This window comes from Poromitra crassiceps (genome assembly GCF_964638095.1).
Source record: "Poromitra crassiceps genome assembly, chromosome: 2".
In the NCBI taxonomy this organism is placed as follows: Eukaryota; Metazoa; Chordata; class Actinopteri; order Beryciformes; family Melamphaidae; genus Poromitra; species Poromitra crassiceps.
In genome coordinates, this window is record NC_139624.1 from 15,218,276 (window position 1) to 15,240,286 (window position 22,011).

The 22,011-nt window shown below is 49.1% G+C and overlaps 1 protein-coding gene across 1 annotated transcript in view; it reads left to right on the forward strand.

Moving 5' to 3' along the window:
* LOC310798517 (histone-lysine N-methyltransferase 2C-like) overlaps positions 1-22,011 on the forward strand; it is a gene marked incomplete at its 5' end in the record, with an annotated part of 164,777 nt that overhangs the window by 138,542 nt on the left and 4,224 nt on the right. The window contains 12 exons of the mRNA XM_083661052.1: positions 712-824; positions 2,522-2,695; positions 5,055-5,133; positions 5,343-5,518; positions 7,112-7,312; positions 7,809-7,942; positions 8,325-8,520; positions 9,725-9,934; positions 12,329-12,711; positions 13,269-13,381; positions 15,771-15,907; positions 17,511-17,638. Of these exons, the coding sequence (XP_083517178.1) occupies positions 712-824; positions 2,522-2,695; positions 5,055-5,133; positions 5,343-5,518; positions 7,112-7,312; positions 7,809-7,942; positions 8,325-8,520; positions 9,725-9,934; positions 12,329-12,711; positions 13,269-13,381; positions 15,771-15,907; positions 17,511-17,638 (2,044 nt within the window). The remainder of the gene's footprint in view (positions 1-711; positions 825-2,521; positions 2,696-5,054; positions 5,134-5,342; positions 5,519-7,111; positions 7,313-7,808; positions 7,943-8,324; positions 8,521-9,724; positions 9,935-12,328; positions 12,712-13,268; positions 13,382-15,770; positions 15,908-17,510; positions 17,639-22,011) is intronic.

Sequence of the window (22,011 nt, forward strand, 5' to 3'; positions counted from 1 at the left end):
GACCCTGCCCCTCGCCTACAATACCCACACTGCCCTGCGCCTGGGGCAAAGGTGAGATCAGACCCTGCCCCTCGCCTACAATACCCACACTGCCCTGCGCCTGGGGCAAAGGTGAGATCAGACCCTGCCCCTCGCCTACAATACCCACACTGCCCTGCGCCTGGGGCAAAGGTGAGATCAGACCCTGCCCCTCGCCTACAATACCCACACTGCCCTGCGCCTGGGGCAAAGGTGAGATCAGACCCTGCCCCTCGCCTACAATACCCACACTGCCCTGCGCCTGGGGCAAAGGTGAGATCAGACCCTGCCCCTCGCCTACAATACCCACACTGCCCTGCGCCTGGGGCAAAGGTGAGATCAGACCCTGCCCCTCGCCTACAATACCCACACTGCCCTGCGCCTGGGGCAAAGGTGAGATCAGACCCTGCCCCTCGCCTACAATACCCACACTGCCCTGCGCCTGGGGCAAAGGTGAGATCAGACCGCCGGTGGTCTGAAACGCTCAGTCTCCTGAGTTCCACCAAACAAGACAGGGAAAGTCTTTGAAAAGTGAATCTATGCCGTGTATGACTCTTTGTCCTGTGTGTGTGTGTGTGTGTGTGTGCGCGTGTGTGTGCGCGTGTGTGTGTGTGTGTGTGTGTGTGTGTGTGTGTGTGTGCGCGTGTGTGTGTGCGTGCGTGTGTGTGTGTGCGTGTGTGCGCGTGTGTCCAGGCTCTGCACTGAAGCAGGAAGTGAAGGTGGAGCCTAACCAGCAGGGCCTGCCCTCTTGTTCCAGCGCTGGTCTGGTTTCCATAGCGATAACTCTGACTCCAGTGGCTGCTCAGGTAAACAGCACTCAGTCTGTTTTGTGGTCCTGTGGTCTCATAGCGCCTTCAACACAACTCTGAATTCAGCTGGGAGTCTTACCTCCAACATAGTTGTGTTCAGTGTTTTTATCTAGGAGTTAGAAAAACGTACAAAGCTAGATCATTTCACTGGTAAAATAGCTGTTGAATTCAACAATATTGCTGTAATCAGAGTGAAATATAAAACAAACACTTTGATGACATGAGCTCAGACAAGCCGGAGCTCTGGAACGATACCCACATTTCTGACCTGTAATTCCGACCTCGACAAGCGTTCAATTGATTGTCTGGAATGCACCGTCTGTTCTGTAGTCCAGTCGTTTTGTAGTTCTTTGGTCTCAAACGGTTTTGTAGTCCTGTGGTCAGTCTGTTCTGTAGTCCTGTAGTTTTGTAGTCCTGTGGTCAGTCTGTTCTGTAGTCCAGTAGTTTTGTAGTCCTGTGGTCTGTTCTGTAGTCTAGTAGTTTTGTAGTCCTGTGGTCTGTTCTGTAGTCCAGTAGTTTTGTAGTCCTGTGGTCTGTTTGTTCTGTAGTCCTGTGGTCTGTCTGTTCTGTAGTCTAGTGCTTTTGTAGTCCTGTGGTCAGTCTGTTCTGTAGTAGTAGTAGTAGTAGTAGTAGTAGTAGTAGTAGTAGTAGTTTATTTGTCATTGCATAACGAAATTCCAGGCTCCCCATCGTGCAACCATTCAGTACAATACAATACAATCACAATCACCAATTAAATAACAATTCACCAAAGCAATTCACCAGGCGCCACAGTATATAGCCCGTGGTTTGTCTGTTCTGTAGTCTAGTGGTTTTGTAGTCCCGTGGTCAGTCTGTTCTGTAGTCCAGTACTTTTGTAGTCCTGTGGTCAGTCCTGTAGTCTAGTGGTTTTGTAGTCCCGTGGTCAGTCTGTTCTGTAGTCCAGTACTTGTGTAGTTCTGTGGTCAGTCTGTTCTGTAGTCTAGTGGTTTTGTAGTCCTGTGGTCTGTCTGTTCTGTAGTCTAGTGGTTTTGTAGTCCCGTGGTCAGTCTGTTCTGTAGTCCAGTACTTGTGTAGTTCTGTGGTCAGTCTGTTCTGTAGTCTAGTGGTTTTGTAGTCCTGTGGTCTGTCTGTTCTGTAGTCTAGTGGTTTTGTAGTCCCGTGGTCAGTCTGTTCTGTAGTCCAGTACTTGTGTAGTTCTGTGGTCAGTCTGTTCTGTAGTCTAGTGGTTTTGTAGTCCTGTGGTCTGTCTGTTCTGTAGTCTAGTGGTTTTGTAGTCCCGTGGTCAGTCTGTTCTGTAGTCCAGTACTTGTGTAGTTCTGTGGTCAGTCTGTTCTGTAGTCTAGTGGTTTTGTAGTCCTGTGGTCTGTCTGTTCTGTAGTCTAGTGGTTTTGTAGTCCCGTGGTCAGTCTGTTCTGTAGTCCAGTACTTGTGTAGTTCTGTGGTCAGTCTGTTCTGTAGTCTAGTGGTTTTGTAGTCCTGTGGTCTGTCTGTTCTGTAGTCTAGTGGTTTTGTAGTCCCGTGGTCAGTCTGTTCTGTAGTCCAGTACTTGTGTAGTTCTGTGGTCAGTCTGTTCTGTAGTCTAGTGGTTTTGTAGTCCTGTGGTCTGTCTGTTCTGTAGTCTAGTGGTTTTGTAGTCCCGTGGTCAGTCTGTTCTGTAGTCCAGTACTTGTGTAGTTCTGTGGTCTCATGCTGGTGGCTCTGTGTGTTTGTAGAACATTACAGGAGTGATGGCGGCGGTTGCGGAGCTGCTGCGTGTCCCCGTGCCAACCGGCTACCAGCTGACCCGCCCCTCCGCCGGGCCCGCACCCCTCTGCCCCCCCGTGCCAGCCGGGCCCGAGCGCAGCTCGCTGGCCCTGCTGGCCGGAGTCAGAGTCCCACTGCCTCAGGTAGGAGCTGAGTCACCTGACATCATTTTTCTGCTGTGTGACATCATTTTTCTGCTGTGTGACATCATTTTTCTGCTGTGTGACATAATTTTTCTGCCGTGTGACATCATTTTTCTGCCGTGTGACATCATTTTTCTGCCGTGTGACATCATTTTTCTGCCATGTGACATCATGTTTCAACCGTGTGGCATCATGTTTCAGTCATTAGTTGAGACAGGCATTTCTGTTGTCACTGTTGCTGCTCTGCAGCCTGTTGCACCAGCTGAAGGTAAGTTCTGTCTTAAGTTAGGGTGTAAAGTCCACACTAACTGCTACGTTCAAACTAGTTAGTTTGACACTAAAGTTGTGTCTTTGTTCAGTTGCACCACGGAGACGTAAGGTACATCTTAACTAGTAGACCCTAAAGTCCATATTAACCAAAATAGTGTCGCAGAAAATGACGTGTACAGTATCTGTGACCAATCGGTGAAAAGCACGGTGGAAACGGTGTTTATTACTGTTGTTTATTTAAGCGTAATGAAAACAGTCGGGCTGGGACATGTTGCCCACTGCAAATTAGCGCTATCATATTTCATTAACACTTAACACTTTGAGTGCCACGGCCCTTGGGCAAAAGGTTGCTGTACTGTGCCACATAGGCCGCAATGCATTTTAATATAGCCATATCATTTTTTGTGTTCCTCTTATATGGACAACCAATAGCCTCAATGAAACTTTGAACCCTTCTGTTTCATTTAAAAAAAAACTGTGTTTATAAACCGTTCCATTTTGGAAATACACCCCTCTGAAAAAGAGTGTTTTCGACCGAAAAGAGCATGCTGAAATTAGTTTCTGAGATAATCACATCTTTATGTTAGAAAGGCGACAGAATGAATTCTGCTTTGAGTTGAACAAACATCGAGCCTGCTGCTGCATGGGTGTGTGTGTACTGTCAATGGTTGTATGCTGTTAGTGCCCTGCGTGCCCCACCCCCCTCCTCCTCCTCCTCCGTGGTGGGAGGAGTCGAGTGTCTCTGCTGCGGTTTGCTCTGAGTTTGATCTGCACTGAAAAGTCCGCTGCCTGCATCCCCCCGCTTTTTTACAGCGTGTCCTCGGCTCCCAGCTGAGAATAATGTAACTTTTCATAAAGACGCTGGTGTCGCCGTGTCGGCAACTAAATCATATGGATGGACTATCGCAGCGGACACGGATGGGGCTCAATTGTGGCAGCAGATGACTGCTGTTCACAGGCACAGCTAGCTAACGTTATGCTTCAAGCATATCAATGGCGATTTCCGTTTCCTCATGACTTCTTCTCTCTTTTCTCCTGGCCTTTGTCTAATCGGGAGGGCACTGTCGCCACCTAAGGGTTCTGTAAAATAGGTTAGACACATTCAATAGCTCCCATATTGTAAGAGGCGATGTAAGAGGCTTAGATCGACATCCCCCCGTCAAAATATGAATTTGGAGTTATTGACGCCATTTGGCGTCGCTGGCAGCCTACGGTAAATTTCTCCTGACGCCATTTGGCGTCGCTGGCACTCAATGTGTTAACCAACTGATAACGGTTTTGAGTAACGTTCGTTAGGTTCATCTGTGGTGAGAGGCTTTTCTTGGTGAGAGCGTCATCATCCTGCCTTGTAATTTACCCACCATCCTGCCTCGCTACTTATATTGTTGCTGTTATTTTAATAAATATGCAGTACGCAGCGCCGCCACTTGAGCCAAAGTCATACATGTCAAACGGTGTCATTTATCATGGAGAATGTGTTGCGGACGCAAAACAACGATGCGCCATGGTGCCAAGTTGCAATCCGTGCCAACTGCTATTTTACAGAGGACTTTACACCTAGTAAGGGGTAAGTGTAAGATTTAAGTTGTAACGTATGCCTACATTGCAACTATGTCACTTGGTGCAACTGAAATTCTTTTAGTAGCGCGTAAACTCAGACTGAGTGAGATTTACTGGGATACTGGGATTTATGTATCGATACTTGTTCCTTCACATGAATATCGATTCAATATCGATATATCGTTTTTTTTTTTAACCCAGCCCTATTTTACGCTCAAACTAGGTGAAGTTTGAACGTACGCACAGCTGCTGCCACCCACTGCTGTTCTGTACGGGCTCTTTGCTGCTCGCCCTGAACAGAACAGAGCCATACCGCCAAATAGAACTACTGCAAACGGCAAATAAAAGTGTTCTTTTGACCATAGTGTTCCTGACTGAAACAGACATTAATTGGACTGTGAATGATTTCCTTTAACTGTGTCCACCAGTGTGGTATTGACTTTCTCTGTCTGTGTGTGCGTGTGCGTGCGTGTGCGTGTGTGTGGGTGTGTGTGTGTGTGTGTGTGTGTGTGTGTGTGTGTGTGTGCAGGGCTCAGACTGCAGCAGACAGCCAGGCTCCCTGCCTCCTCAGACGGGCAGTAGGCACGTCAAACCCCCTGCCACCACCGGTCTGTACCAGCTACCTGTCTGTCTCTCTGTCTCTCTCTTTCAGCCTGTCTTTCTCTGTCTCTGACTCAGCCTGTCTGGCTCCTCCTTACCCTGTTTTCCTCTTCTCTTCGTTTAGTTTTCTGTTACTTCTTGTCTCTCTCTCTCTCTCTCTCTCTCTCTCTCTCTCTCTTCCTTGTGATTGACAGCTGTGTATTGTGTGTGTGTGTAGGTGTGAGGATGCAGCATGGCGGTGCTGCTGGGGCGCGGCCACAGAGCTGCAGCCACTGCAAGGTGCCTCTGGGAAACGCAGTCCCCATTGTCAAACAGCTGAAACAGGAAGGACAGTCCACACAGACACACACACTGCTGTTCTGCAGCAACAACTGCTCTGCTCTCTACTGCAAGGTGAGACACACACACACACACACACACACACACACACACACACACACACACACACACACACACACACACAAGGGTACATCCCATTTCTCTTTTGCGTTATCTCCTCGATCCTTGCGTGAACCGGAAATTGTTCGGGTCCGCCATCTTGAAGAGCGTCCGAAAGCTCTTATCCTGCTCCGAGGAGCTCTGAGTGAGGAGTGATCTCTGAGCGAGGAGAGATCTCTGAGGAGCTCTGAATGAGGAGAGATCTCTGAGGAGCTCTGAGTGAGGAGAGATCTCTGAGGAGCTCTGAGCGAGGAGAGATCTCTGAGGAGCTCTGAGCGAGGAGAGATCTCTGAGCGAGGAGAGATCTCTGAGGAGCGAGGAGAGATCTCTGAGGAGCTCTGAGCGAGGAGAGATCTCTGAGGAGCTCTGAATGAGGAGAGATCTCTGAGGAGCTCTGAGCGAGGAGAGATCTCTGAGGAGCTCTGAATGAGGAGAGATCTCTGAGGAGCTCTGAGTGAGGAGAGATCTCTGAGGAGCTCTGAGCCACGAGAGATCTCTGAGGAGCTCTGAGCCACGAGAGATCTCTGAGGAGCTCTGAGCCACGAGAGATCTCTGAGGAGCTCTGAGTGAGGAGAGATCTCTGAGGAGCTCTGAGCCACGAGAGATCTCTGAGGAGCTCTGAGCCACGAGAGATCTCTGAGGAGCTCTGAGCCACGAGAGATCTCTGAGGAGCTCTGAGTGAGGAGAGATCTCTGAGGAGCTCTGAGCCACGAGAGATCTCTGAGGAGCTCTGAGCGAGGATACACGAGACAGAGCAGCCTTCCCGGAAGAGAATCTCAGAAATGCAGGGTGACAGGGGGACTCATTAATCATCAAGATTACAGCTGTACGGCATCACGTTAATTGCTCCGCCTTATACCATGGTCTGGGTTAATACTCGATTCTGATTGGCTGCAGGGTGTCCATTATTTTGTGATAATGTACACCTACCAGAGAGATATATATATATATACCAGAGCATGTGAGCGGAGCGTGCAGCGAGCGGGGGGATTTTGGCTTGAGTGGTGAGCAGGGACCAGAGCGGTACCGGAGCGAAAGTTAAAGCGGCACCGATCACCCGCTCAGTCCCACTCCAGTTTCGATCACAACATGTTGGAACCAGAATGCATCGGTGTGTGGCCGTGTGCACGCCCACTATTTTCTTGCCAGCTGCTGCGAGACGAGAAGGAAGAGAAACGAACATGCAGCCGACTCTGCTGAGCTCATGTTATTTGTAGTGAGCAATGCCCATCGCCCAGGCGTTTAAACGCAAATTAAAACACCCTGGCCTTTTTATCTTTTTTATTCTTTTGAGCGGAGCGGTGAGTGCGAGCGGGTGAAATCTGTATCGAGCGAGGAGCGGTAATTATCACCGCTCCACTCCGCTCACATGCTCTGATACATACACAAGCAGCTCAGTCTCCATGAAAGAGAAACATTGTAGAATTGTGTTTTAGGGATGCAGCCATTGTGAAATTCTGGGCGATACGATGTTTAAAATAACAATTTGGCTGATAGCCAATGCCGATATGATAAACTCATTAAATATAAATATACCCTCCCTCTCAGCCCGTGGGTGAGGCAGCGGATGGCAGCTCATCTGTCAGCAAGGGGCAGCATCAGTACACCAACAACACATCGTCCATCGCAGTCCACTGCCTGCCACAGACCCCGCCCCCACAGGCCACGCCCCCTTCCTCCTCGCCACTCAACTTCCCTCCCGCCTCCGCCATCGCCATGGACATCAAGCCCAGGACAGACTGTCTGAAGGTTAGCTGCTTTATTGAATCACTCGGTTGTCTAACAACAGATGTTTAGAGCAGGGATTCCCAACCAGGGGTACGTGTACCCCTAGGGGTACTTGAGCAGCTTGCAGGGGCTACTTGGAATGATTGGGAAATACAATTTACTTCCAAAATGATAAATAAATATATATATATTCCAAGTCATTTCATAAGCCCATTGTTAAAATGTGATGTGTGTGCCGCAACTAGTTCTGCTGGCAAGTGTCAACTGCTACACTGTTCTGCTACTGATAATGGCAAAAAACAACAACTAAAAAGCCCAAACACCGGCAGTTCAGTGAAACATATATTTTGTATAGATTTACGTGTATGTAATCATCAACACGCATGAGTGAGGGATACTATTGTCATGGAAAAACAGCTCAAGGGGTACATAAGACAAAAAAGGTTGGGAAACACTGGTTTAGAGAATCATTCAGTGATGGGGTGCTTTATTGATTGGCTGACTCGTGGATTGACAGGTGACGGTGAAGCTGAAGCCCCGCCCCCGCACGGTCCCAGGAGGAGAGGACTCTTCATCATTCTCATCTCGCCACGGGAAGAGGATCAAGAGCTGCCGCTGGAGGCGCTGGAGCATTAGCATCACATTCATCAGGTTAGCAGCATCACACTGAGCAAGTGAGCATCTAGCTAGCTATGTTAGCCTGTTAGCATCACACTGAGCAAGTGAGCATCTAGCCTGCTATGTTAGCCTGTTAGCATCACACTGAGCAAGTGAGCATCAAGCTAGCTATGTTAGTCTGTTAGCATCACACTGAGCAAGTGAGCATCTAGCTAGCTATGTTAGCATGTTAGCATCACACTGACCAAGTTAACATCTAGCCTGCTATGTGAGCCTGTTGGCATCACACTTACCAAGTTAGCATCTAGTTAGCTATGTTAGCCTGTTAGCATCACACTTAGCAGGTTGCGCTGGCCTGTTACAGTAGCATGTATCCGCAGCTGTCTGTCTGAGCTCACTCTCCCTCCTTACCCAGGGGGCCGAGCATTTCCAATGAGGCGCTTTCCATGCCGACGGAGGAGGAAGTGGACGTGCTGTTGAAGAAGCTGGGGGCGTGCCTTCGTCCGGAGCCGCTCCCTAAGGACCAGCGGAGATGCTGCTTCTGTCACCAGCAGGGGGACGGACGGACGGACGGACCAGCCAGGCTGCTCAACCTGGACCTGGACCTGTGGGTGAGTCTGCCGGGCTCCTCTCTAGTATAGACGGTTTTAACTTAACAACACAAACATTATAAATTGCCCCTAGCTTACTTCCTGTTGCGGTGTTTGCTATTACAAGAGCTGACAGGAAGCTAGGTTTCAAACACAATTCTGTGAAAACCGTCTATTCTGCTCTCCACAGCTCACAAATGTTTCGTTGAAACCCAGAGAAATCAGTAATTTTATTCAAAGACACGGATCATGTCATTTGGTCACCTGTCGATGACGTCATCAGAGCGCTGGCCGTTAACCGGATGGCCAGAGAATTCCAGACTATTTTCTTACTGTTTCAAGTCACGTCACTTTTTAGATTTTGCTGCACAATTATTCAAATCGCAATCACAATCTGGATGTCAGCACGTGCGATTTTTTTTTTTTTTTTTAAGTCTGTCTGTGTGTGTGCCTCGTCTAACTAACGTTACACGCGACGCAGCAAATAAACAAACATGTTTCTCTTGTTAACGCGATATCTCAAGAACCTTGACGGAATTTCTTCCAATTTGCCTCAAACGTCCACGTGGACTCAAGGATGAACTGATTACATTTTGGTGTTCAAAGGTCAAGGTCTCTCTAATGCCATTTTCAAGCTCGGTAACACCATATTTCAGTAACACCTTGACGAAATGTCTTCACATTTGGCTCAAATGTCAAAGTCTGGACAGACATGCATGTCGACTGCTCACTTGTTGGCGGAGGCATATATCCGCTGTGCGGTCGTTCTAGTTAACTATATATTTGAACCAGATGAAGGTTTTTACTCATTGAACACTGATGGAATCCTAACCTAAAAGTAAAACTGCAATGGTGGTGAAGACAACAACTCCCATTATCCCCTGCTACTACAACTTGTTGAGGAGTTTATATATCGGTGATCGGTGATTGGTGATCGGTCGATGATCGGTTGGGCAGATATTTCCCATAGGCGATCCGCGATCGGTGGCAAAAAACGTGATCGGTGCACGCCTACCTGCTACGTCATGGCGTTATTGTTTTGAGTGAGAGAGCGTCAGCAGCAGAAAATTACATATTTGAACGTTTAATATTCGTAAACAATATTAGTACTAATGAATCACTCACATCAAGAGAAGAAGAGTTGATTCAAGTGAGTTCAAGTGAGATTAACACGAATGTTCTCTCTGCCTCTATCTCGCTCTCCCTCTCTCTGCCCGTCTCTCAGGTCCATCTGAACTGCGCTCTGTGGTCCAGTGAGGTGTATGAGACGCAGGCAGGAGCCCTGATCAACGTGGAGTTGGCGTTGCGTCGCGGCCTGACGCTGCGCTGTGCTCACTGCCAGCAGACCGGCGCCACGAGCGGCTGCAACCGCCTCCGCTGCCCAAACACCTACCACTTCAGCTGTGCCCTGCAGGCCTGCTGCACCTTCTTTAAGGTGAACACTGTGGAGAGATTTCTGTACTTAAGGCGGTTTGCCTCCAGCCCTGTAGGCGGCACTGCAGGATGGATGTTTGTATGTAAGCTTTGTGTTTCCTGTTGTTTACATAACAAGCAGCAAGCCCCACCCCCTATACTTTATATACTGTGAGCTGTCTCTTCCTAGGGAGAGCAGCCGAGAGCACCGGTGCTAAGATCCTCCTCATCTGTTACCTGGAATAAATGTCTGTCATTTGTAATTATTCATAAGATAAAGCTAAAGAAATATCTCTCAAACAAGCACCACCTACCACTTCACCTGCACACTTTAAGACCACCTACCACTTCACCTGCACACTTTAAGACCACCTACCACTTCACCTGCACACTTTAAGACCACCTACCACCTCACCTGCACACTTTAAGACCACCTACCACTTCACCTGCACACTTTAAGACCACCTACCACTTCACCTGCACACTTTAAGACCACCTACCACTTCACCTGCACACTTTAAGACCACCTACCACTTCACCTGCACACTTTAAGACCACCTACCACTTCACCTGCACACTTTAAGACCACCTACCACTTCACCTGCACACTTTAAGACCACCTACCACTTCACCTGCACACTTTAAGACCACCTACCACTTCACCTGCACACTTTAAGACCACCTACCACTTCACCTGCACACTTTAAGGTAAACACATAGACTGGATCACAGTATGGACGTAGCCTCTGTGATGTCAGCCATCTGTTTGTGCTTTTGAAGCCTTGAGTTTGGCATTTTCACCGTCACCATCTCTTTCTTCTTAGTAAGACAGAACCGCAGAGGACCCTGCTATTGGTCCATGACCGGCAAGCTGCCTGATCATGTGACAGACAGGCAACCTGTCAATCACGCCCCAAAACATAGTCTGTTTTATCATCTATTTGACGATATACAATACATGCTGTATTGAAGAAGACTTGAAACTAGTGATTGAGATCATCAACTCATTAGGAAAGTGGTTACTGAGCTCATCAATCAGCTGAGAAGTAGGCTCATTTTCCCATAATTGATTCTATAGAATCTGACTTCTTTATGCAGTCATAGACTGTATCAACATAGACTGTATCAACAGGTGAGCTATATAAAAATGCACCCTCTGTACAGTTGTCATGAACAGTGAAATTAGCTCTAGAGACCAAATACATATATATACGGTACTCTCACACATTCTTCAAAGAGGTTACACAATCAGACATTCATATGTAAAGACACACTCTCTCTCTCTCTGCTCAACATTGTTGTAGTAGCACCATTTTATTTTGAAATTCAGTTGACTTTGCCGTTTCCCACGGATATTGTCACATTTTTCCTTCATGGCTTGACAGAAGACGTGTGCCTAGTCGGCTTGAAAATAGAACTCACGCCTAAACGATAAAATCGGCGCAGGTCAGGCGAGGCGTGGGTGACACGCAAGGTTCACATTGAGGCGCCCTGTGTACACAGCCTCATTGACTAAAAAGGACGCCTATTTAAAAGCGTGGGTAAAGGCAAGGCGTAGGCAAGGCATAGGCAAGGCTTGGGTGCCCTGTGTGAACGTAGCCTGAAGTGCCTGTGCCTGTAACAGAGATCTCTGTGGTCGTCTATCAGCGGAGACCTGCTGTGATTGAGTCCTCACGGTCCTCATCGTCGTCAAGTCGCCTTCGAAGCATGACGTGCGATTATAACAAACTAGTTGTGTGGCTTAGCCTTCCCAAATGTTGAGGGTCGTTTTTTAGAATTGAATACATAGAATTGGGAAGGTTGCATTAAATTTCATTCAGACTGCCTGGCACTCAATCGCTGCCATTTTCCCCCTGAGCTTCCACAGGAGGAGGGAGGGTGGGAGGAGGGAGGGTCTAGTGACGCACATACAGTAGTGGCCATATGGCACAGTGAAGCTCCAAGCATGGGCGAGGCACATTTTTGGGCCAATCAGGGGGCATTCCCCGGCAATTCACATGGACGCGCTTTGCTATGCTCGACATAGTTACGACCAGGCATAAACCGTGTTGGTGCAACCGGCATAAATCCACTCTTAAGACTGGTCTTAACAACGACCGGCATAGGAGTTATGACCAGGCATAACTAAGCCCTGTTGGTGCAACTGGCCCCAGAGCTATTAGAGCCAAAGTCACGCCCTCTTTCGGTTTAGGCATACAAACGAAGGAATTTCTTCCGCCATTCATTTTTCCATAAACATTTAGTAAAATGTTTATAAAAAGTTTGACTTGGTCAAACCAAGTGATGCTATAATTAGAATCAGGAGAGACCATAGAACATTTCACTTGGAACAAAACAAAAAAACATGTTTTTATTTGTATTTTTTGTTTCGTTTTGTAATGAATATTTATACTCTTTGCCTGTGTTTTCTCCTCAGGACAAGACGATGCTGTGTCACCTCCACAAGCTGCGGACGGTCTCTGCAGGCTCCGCCTCCCGCTCGCCGTCCCTGTCACCCTCCTCGGCCCCGCCCCCCGATGCCGCGGCCCCTCCTCCCGCGTCATGTGACCCGTACGACTCTGAGCTGCGGTGTTTCTCAGTGTTCCGCCGTGTGTTCGTGCAGCGTGACGAGGCGCGGCAGATCGCCGGCGTGGTGCAGCGCGCCGAGCGACAGCACACCTTCAGGGTGGGCGGGCTCCTGTTCCGCTCCGTGGGCAGGCTCCTCCCACACCAGCTGCACGCCTTCCACAACCAGACGGCCATCTTCCCTGTGGGTTACCACGCCAACCGCATCTACTGGAGCATGCGACACAGCAACCGGTACGCCCAGCGACAGAGACGGAGAGACAGACAGGCAGAGAGAGAGATGGAGACACAGACAGGCAGAGAGAGAGACGGACAGACAGACAGACAGACAGGCAGAGAGAGAGATGGACAGACAGACAGGCAGAGAGACAGATAGGCAAACAGACAGATAGATAGACAGACAGACAGGCAGAGAGACAGATAGGCAAACAGACAGACAGATAGATAGACAGACAGACAGGCAGAGAGACATGGAGAGACAAACCTATTATATTGTATATATATTTGATTTGATTGCACTTGCAACATTATTGTCTTTTAGTTATCTTTCCTACTTCTTTATCTCTGTATATTGACCTAACCGCTACGCTGCATACAGACACTAAGACAAATTCCCCATTATGTAACATAATGCATACTGTGGCAATACAAGTGATTGTGAGTATTGAAAATGTGTAGGAACCCTGCTGACTGCAGTGTGTGTCCAGACTGTGGCTCTGATGATGGAGGCATGGGGAGGGAAACGGATGTTGATAGAGCAGGTATGATGTATGTGATGTGGTCCTCTGCAGCCGCTGTAAGTACCTGTGCTCCATCGAGGAGCAGCAGAGCCGGCCTTTGTTCAGAGTGAAGGTGGTGGAGAAGGGCTACGATGACGTCATCCTGACCGGACCCTCGCCTAAAGGTACCTGACCCCTGACCTCTGACCCAACATGCTGCTCTTCTTCTTCTTTCACATGTTTGACACAACAGTCCTGTCGACTATATAGTACTTGAGTTATGATACGAGGAATCAGCGTGACGTCACCACGACAACAAACACCTGACTTCCGGGTGTCTCTGCGGGGGGCTTACGCGCAAATCCACCCCGCTGTACATGCAAATCCACCCCCCTGTACATGCAAATGCAAATCCACCCCCCTGTACATGCAAATGCAAATCCACCCCCCTGTACATGCAAATGCAAATCCACCCCGCTGTACCTGCAAATGCAAATCCACCCCGCTGTACATGCAAATCCACCCCCCTGTACATGCAAATGCAAATCCACCCCGCTGTACATGCAAATGCAAATCCACCCCGCTGTACATGCAAATCCACCCCCCTGTACATGCAAATGCAAATCCACCCCGCTGTACATGCAAATGCAAATCCACCCCGCTGTACATGCAAATGCAAATCCACCCCCCTGTACATGCAAATGCAAATCCACCCCGCTGTACATGCAAATGCAAATCCACCCCCCTGTACATGCAAATGCAAATCCACCCCGCTGTACATGCAAATGCAAATCCACCCCGCTGTACATGCAAATGCAAATCCACCCCGCTGTACATGCAAATGCAAATCCACCCCGCTGTACATGCAAATGCAAATCCACCCCGCTGTACATGCAAATGCAAATCCACCCCCCTGTACATGCAAATGCAAATCCACCCCGCTGTACATGCAAATGCAAATCCACCCCGCTGTACATGCAAATGCAAATCCACCCCGCTGTACATGCAAATGCAAATCCACCCCCCTGTACATGCAAATGCAAATCCACCCCGCTGTACATGCAAATGCAAATCCACCCCCCTGTACATGCAAATGCAAATCCACCCCGCTGTACATGCAAATGCAAATCCACCCCGCTGTACATGCAAATGCAAATCCACCCCGCTGTACATGCAAATGCAAATCCACCCCGCTGTACATGCAAATGCAAATCCACCCCGCTGTACATGCAAATGCAAATCCACCCCGCTGTACATGCAAATGCAAATCCACCCCGCTGTACATGCAAATCCACCCCCCTGTACATGCAAATGCAAATCCACCCCGCTGTACATGCAAATGCAAATCCACCCCGCTGTACATGCAAATGCAAATCCACCCCGCTGTACATGCAAATCCACCCCCCTGTACATGCAAATGCAAATCCACCCCGCTGTACATGCAAATGCAAATCCACCCCGCTGTACATGCAAATGCAAATCCACCCCGCTGTACATGCAAATCCACCCCCCTGTACATGCAAATGCAAATCCACCCCCCTGTACATGCGCGTCCCCCCTATGTAAATACATGCACCCGCACTAGGCGCTGGAACTAGAGGTCTTCATGGGTCTACTCGGATCCGAAGACCTGGGCTGTATTATGGTCACGTGTGTGCGGTTCGGGATGGTCGGGTCCTATTCTATCACCACGGGTCCCGGGTCTGTTTATCATTACGTGTAATACCCGAGTGGATCCGAGAAGACCCGTGACGAGCGCTGATCAACGAGAGAAACACATGAAAACGCAGCGCGCGCACGTGAGGCTTGTTATGTAAACTGCAAGTAGCAAGAACTGCGGTGGATTTGATCGAGCACTCGGTGCTCTGTTATGTTGGCCTGTTGGCGTAATGCTCTGGGTTCGATTACTCATGCCTGTCTCAGTAAAGCCAAAGTTACGTCTAGCCTTGCCTCCGTGACAATTATGATATTGCTTTAGGAGTGAAGTGACCATGAGCACTTGCAGTCATATTTACTAGAAGAGTACAAAAGCACATCATGATGTCAGAAGAGCGGAGTTATGGGGTGCGCCAGGCAAAGTCACGTGACAAGCTAGCTCAAGATTAAGAAGTCGAAATTGATAAAAAAGCTAATTTTACTCTAAAATAAACAAATTAAGGATTGACTTTATTCTGTTAGGGAAGATTATTTGAATATTTATATTTTGTTTGCCGTCATACCTAACATTACCATCCAGTTCAACAGGGATTTAATTAAATTTTGCATAATGTGAGCCATATCGTGATATACAGTATATCGATACAGAAAAAAATCTTTGTGATTATGGTGATATAGATTTCAACCATATCGCCCAGCCCTATGCATAGCCCTATGCATAGCGTACATTTCTGAGCACGTGCACAACCTATGCTCCAAACGGACGCAGCAAGGCAGCCGTCATGTGAATGTGTAGTTAAAGGCGAGTATATCTCCTCCATAACTCTCTCTCTCTCTCTCTCTCTCTCTCTCTCTCTCTCTCTCTCTCTCTCTCTCTCTCTCTCTCTCTCTCTCTCTCTCCCTCCCTCCCCCCCACAGCTGTATGGGATCAGATACTGGAACCAGTAGCAGCGCTGCGAGCCTCCAGTGGGATTCTCAAACTCTTCCCAGTTTACCTGAAAGGAGAAGATCTGTTCGGCCTGACAACCTCTGCTGTTACCAGGATCATCGAGTCTGTACGTACACGCACACACGCACACACACACACACACACACGCACGCACACACACACACACACTAGGGGTGTCACGGTACATGTATTCGTCCCGTGAATTTACGGTACGACCCTCACGGTACCTCGTTTCACGGTACATGAAACGACACGACGAATACGTCAAATCCAGAAGCACCTAAACGCTGTTTGAACGGCATTGAATTGAATTGAATTAAACGCCACAGAAGAAGACACACCAAAACAACACAAGGGCCATAGAAATCCGCGTTCACAGAATGGGACGTTTTGTGGCGATAAGCTGTTTTGCAAATTCTGTCAACATCAAGCCAACGAGGTAAGCTTGCCAATGTAACGTTACGTAGCCGCGACAAAGTCCTTTATAGTTGCGCGTTGCGGCTAAACGTTACATAACACTGACAAGGCTGTTAACTTGTAAACAAGCAACATACATCGCGTGGGATGAGTGATGCGGTCAAGCAGACATCTGCGGATGCAGACAGGCAAGCTGCGGTGAGGAAGAGGCGATGACTCCTTGTCATGTTCCAATAATCCATTAGATGACCGAACGTAATCATATTATGCTAAACAAAACTCACATCCAATAACGTTAAGGCGCTGACAGGGTTCTTTCCCGTACTTACTGGGAAAGTGAAACCCACCCCGTTGTCTGTCAGACAGTGGGGGTATCTTTCAACAGGGGTAAAGAAGTTTTTCTTCTTCTGCCGTTTTATTCTTCTTCTGAAAATGTAGGTATTTTGACGTTGACTAAAGAAACACTGCCGCCTAGTGGCCGCTTTTAGATAGGATTCCAAATTAGTGCTTACATCAAACGCAAATGCTACATAAAACAAATACAACAGGGGGAGGGGTTGGTGGGAGTATTAGGCTACTCCACACATGCGCTCTGTTTACAAACTTGTGTACAATAAAGATTTAAAGTGGGGGGAAATGCCTTTGCCCTGTCAAACAGCTGGAATACAGACATCTGAGAGGGAGGCGCACCCCACACTTTGAAAATCACTGCTCTAGAGTAAAACCTTTTTGCGTGGATTGCCTAGATCTTATTAAATAGTGGACATTTATTCATTCCCACATATTAGACACTATTTCTGATGGTAAAAATAGCGTAAAAAGCAGAATTCAGACATATTCAAAGGGAAAAAAACAGAATTTGGGATTTGTTGCTTTTTTTCCCCATTTTCGTACCGTGCCGTATTCGTACCGAACCGTGACCCCAAAACCGAGGTACGTACCGAACCGTGACTTTTGTGTACCGTGACACCCCTAACACACACACACACACACACACACACACACACACCCACACACACACACACACACACAGCAGTGTTTCCCACTCATTGATGGATTTGTGGCGCACCGCTACAACAGTATTTTTTTGGCCGTGGTTTCTGAATGATGACACGCACCACAGTGTCTCTATGCTGTTCATCATACCAGCTCCAGATAGTTTGCCACAAACCAATACAAGGTCAATGGAGTCACGCACCTGTCTGTGCAAGCTGACTGAAGGCTCACTGATATGTCCTCCACAGTGCACACCAAGTACATGTCACTCACTCTCTCTCTCTCTCTCTCTCTAGTTACCAGGTGTGGAGTCTTGTGAGCGGTACACCTTGCGGTTTGGCAGGAACCCTCTGATGGAGTGGCCCCTGGCCTTCAACCCATCCGGCTCGGCTCGCTCCGAGCCCAAAGCCTGCCCCACCAAGAGGTGAGGCTTGTCCTGCTCACTAAACTGTTCACTAGAGCCCAAAGCCTGTCCCACCAAGAGGTGAGGCTTGTCCTGCTCACTAAACTGTTCACTAGAGCCCAAAGCCTGCCCCACCAAGAGGTGAGGCTTGTCCTGCTCACTAAACTGTTCACTAGAGCCCAAAGCCTGCCCCACCAAGAGGTGAGGCTTGTCCTGCTCACTAAACTGTTCACTAGAGCCCAAAGCCTGCCCCACCAAGAGGTGAGGCTTGTCCTGCTCACTAAACTGTTCACTAGAGCCCAAAGCCTGCCCCACCAAGAGGTGAGGCTTGTCCTGCTCACTAAACTGTTCACTAGAGCCCAAAGCCTGCCCCACCAAGAGGTGAGGCTTGTCCTGCTCACTAAACTGTTCACTAGAGCCCAAAGCCTGCCCCACCAAGAGGTGAGGCTTGTCCTGCTCACTAAACTGTTCACTAGAGCCCAAAGCCTGTCCCACCAAGAGGTGAGGCTTGTCCTGCTCACTAAACTGTTCACTAGAGCCCAAAGCCTGCCCCACCAAGAGGTGAGGCTTGTCCTGCTCACTAAACTGTTCACTAGAGCCCAAAGCCTGCCCCACCAAGAGGTGAGGCTTGTCCTGCTCACTAAACTGTTCACTAGAGCCCAAAGCCTGCCCCACCAAGAGGTGAGGCTTGTCCTGCTCACTAAACTGTTCACTAGAGCCCAAAGCCTGCCCCACCAAGAGGTGAGGCTTGTCCTGCTCACTAAACTGTTCACTAGAGCCCAAAGCCTGCCCCACCAAGAGGTGAGGCTTGTCCTGCTCACTAAACTGTTCACTAGAGCCCAAAGCCTGCCCCACCAAGAGGTGAGGCTTGTCCTGCTCACTAAACTGTTCACTAGAGCCCAAAGCCTGCCCCACCAAGAGGTGAGGCTTGTCCTGCTCACTAAACTGTTCACTAGAGCCCAAAGCCTGCCCCACCAAGAGGTGAGGCTTGTCCTGCTCACTAAACTGTTCACTAGAGCCCAAAGCCTGCCCCACCAAGAGGTGAGGCTTGTCCTGCTCACTAAACTGTTCACTAGAGCCCAAAGCCTGCCCCACCAAGAGGTGAGGCTTGTCCTGCTCACTAAACTGTTCATTAGAGCCCAAAGCCTGCCCCACCAAGAGGTGAGGCTTGTCCTGCTCACTAAACTGTTCACTAGAGCCCAAAGCCTGCCCCACCAAGAGGGGAGGCTTGTCCTGCTCACTAAACTGTTCACTAGGGCCCAAAGCCTGCCCCACCAAGAGGTGAGGCTTGTCCTGCTCACTAAACTGTTCACTAGAGCCCAAAGCCTGCCCCACCAAGAGGTGAGGCTTGTCCTGCTCACTAAACTGTTCACTAGAGCCCAAAGCCTGCCCCACCAAGAGGTGAGGCTTGTCCTGCTCACTAAACTGTTCACTAGAGCCCAAAGCCTGCCCCACCAAGAGGTGAGGCTTGTCCTGCTCACTAAACTGTTCACTAGAGCCCAAAGCCTGCCCCACCAAGAGGGGAGGCTTGTCCTGCTCACTAAACTGTTCACTAGGGCCCAAAGCCTGCCCCACCAAGAGGTGATGCTTGTCCTGCTCACTAAACTGTTCACTAGAGCCCAAAGCCTGCCCCACCAAGAGGTGAGGCTTGTCCTGCTCACTAAACTGTTCACTAGAGCCCAAAGCCTGCCCCACCAAGAGGTGAGGCTTGTCCTGCTCACTAAACTGTTCACTAGAGCCCAAAGCCTGCCCCACCAAGAGGTGAGGCTTGTCCTGCTCACTAAACTGTTCACTAGAGCCCAAAGCCTGCCCCACCAAGAGGTGAGGCTTGTCCTGCTCACTAAACTGTTCACTAGAGCCCAAAGCCTGCCCCACCAAGAGGTGAGGCTTGTCCTGCTCACTAAACTGTTCACTAGAGCCCAAAGCCTGCCCCACCAAGAGGTGAGGCTTGTCCTGCTCACTAAACTGTTCACTAGAGCCCAAAGCCTGCCCCACCAAGAGGTGAGGCTTGTCCTGCTCACTAAACTGTTCACTAGAGCCCAAAGCCTGCCCCACCAAGAGGTGAGGCTTGTCCTGCTCACTAAACTGTTCACTAGAGCCCAAAGCCTGCCCCACCAAGAGGTGAGGCTTGTCCTGCTCACTAAACTGTTCACTAGGGCCCAAAGCCTGCCCCACCAAGAGGTGAGGCTTGTCCTGCTCACTAAACTGTTCACTAGAGCCCAAAGCCTGCCCCACCAAGAGGTGAGGCTTGTCCTGCTCACTAAACTGTTCATTAGAGCCCAAAGCCTGCCCCACCAAGAGGTGAGGCTTGTCCTGCTCACTAAACTGTTCACTAGAGCCCAAAGCCTGCCCCACCAAGAGGGGAGGCTTGTCCTGCTCACTAAACTGTTCACTAGGGCCCAAAGCCTGCCCCACCAAGAGGTGAGGCTTGTCCTGCTCACTAAACTGTTCACTAGAGCCCAAAGCCTGCCCCACCAAGAGGTGAGGCTTGTCCTGCTCACTAAACTGTTCACTAGAGCCCAAAGCCTGCCCCACCAAGAGGTGAGGCTTGTCCTGCTCACTAAACTGTTCACTAGAGCCCAAAGCCTGCCCCACCAAGAGGTGAGGCTTGTCCTGCTCACTAAACTGTTCACTAGAGCCCAAAGCCTGCCCCACCAAGAGGTGAGGCTTGAGCTGCTCACTAAACTGTTCACTAGAGCCGGTGAGGCTTGTCCTGCTCACTAAACTGTTCACTAGAGCCCAAAGCCTGCCCCACCAAGAGGTGAGGCTTGTCCTGCTCACTAAACTGTTCACTAGAGCCCAAAGCCTGCCCCACCAAGAGGTGAGGCTTGTCCTGCTCACTAAACTGTTCACTAGAGCCCAAAGCCTGCCCCACCAAGAGGTGAGGCTTGTCCTGCTCACTAAACTGTTCACTAGAGCCCAAAGCCTGCCCCACCAAGAGGTGAGGCTTGTCCTGCTCACTAAACTGTTCACTAGAGCCCAAAGCCTGCCCCACCAAGAGGTGAGGCTTGTCCTGCTCACTAAACTGTTCACTAGGGCCCAAAGCCTGCCCCACCAAGAGGTGAGGCTTGTCCTGCTCACTAAACTGTTCACTAGAGCCCAAAGCCTGCCCCACCAAGAGGTGAGGCTTGTCCTGCTCACTAAACTGTTCACTAGGGCCCAAAGCCTGCCCCACCAAGAGGTGAGGCTTGTCCTGCTCACTAAACTGTTCACTAGAGCCCAAAGCCTGCCCCACCAAGAGGTGAGGCTTGTCCTGCTCACTAAACTGTTCACTAGGGCAGGGGTGGAATGCTGCACAAAATTCACCCCTTCAGTTCCATACTACACACAGTAGGGGTGTCACGGTACACAAAAGTCACGGTTCGGTACGTACCTCGGTTTTGGGGTCACGGTTCGGTACGAAAACGGTACAACGAAAAAAAAAAGTTTTTTTCCCTTTGAATTTTTCTGAATTCGGTGTTTGGCTTTTTACGCTCATTTTACCATCAGAAATAGTGTCTAATATGTGGGATTGAATAAATGTCCACTATTTAATAAGATCTAAGCAATCCACACAAAAAGGTTTTACTCTAGAGCAGCCATTTTCAGTTTGGGGTGCCCCTCCCTCTCAGATGTCTCCAGCTGTTTGACAGGGCAAAGGCATTTCCCCCCACTTTAAATCTTTATTGTACACAAGTTTGTAAACAGAGCGCATGTGTGGAGTAGCCTAATACTCCCACCAACCCCTCCCCCACTGTCTGACAGACAGCGGGGTGGGTTTCACTTTCCCAGTAAGTACGGGAAAGAACCCTGTCAGCGCCTTAACGTTATTGGATGCGAGTTTTGTTTACCATAATGATTACGTTCAGTCATCTAATGGATTATTGGAACATGACAAGGAGTCATCCTCTCTTCCTCACCGCATCTTGCTTGTCATCCCATGCAATGTAAGTTGCTTGTTTACAAGTTAACAGCTTTGTCACTGTTATGTAACGTTTAGCCGCAACGCGCATCTATAAAGGACTTTGTCGCGGCTACGTAACGTTACATTAGCAAGCTTGCCTCGTTGGCTTGATGTTGACAGAATTTGCAAAAACAGCTTATCGCCTGAGTCATAAAAGTCATTAGGATACTGCTCTGCACTTTTTTGATGACGTAAGGGGAGAGCAGCTGGACGCTTCAATATTGTTGTGGTTTGTTCTGTCTGTTCTGGAGCGACCCCCAGTAATGTTTCCTCTCCACAAAACGTTCCATTCAGTGAACGCGGATTTCTATGGCACCTTGTGTTGTTTTGGTGTGTCTTCTTCTGTGGCGTTTAATTCAATTCAATTCAATTCAATTCAATGGCATTCAAACAGCGTTTAGGTGCTTTACTACCACCTTCTGGATTTGACGTATTCGTCGTGTCGCTTCAC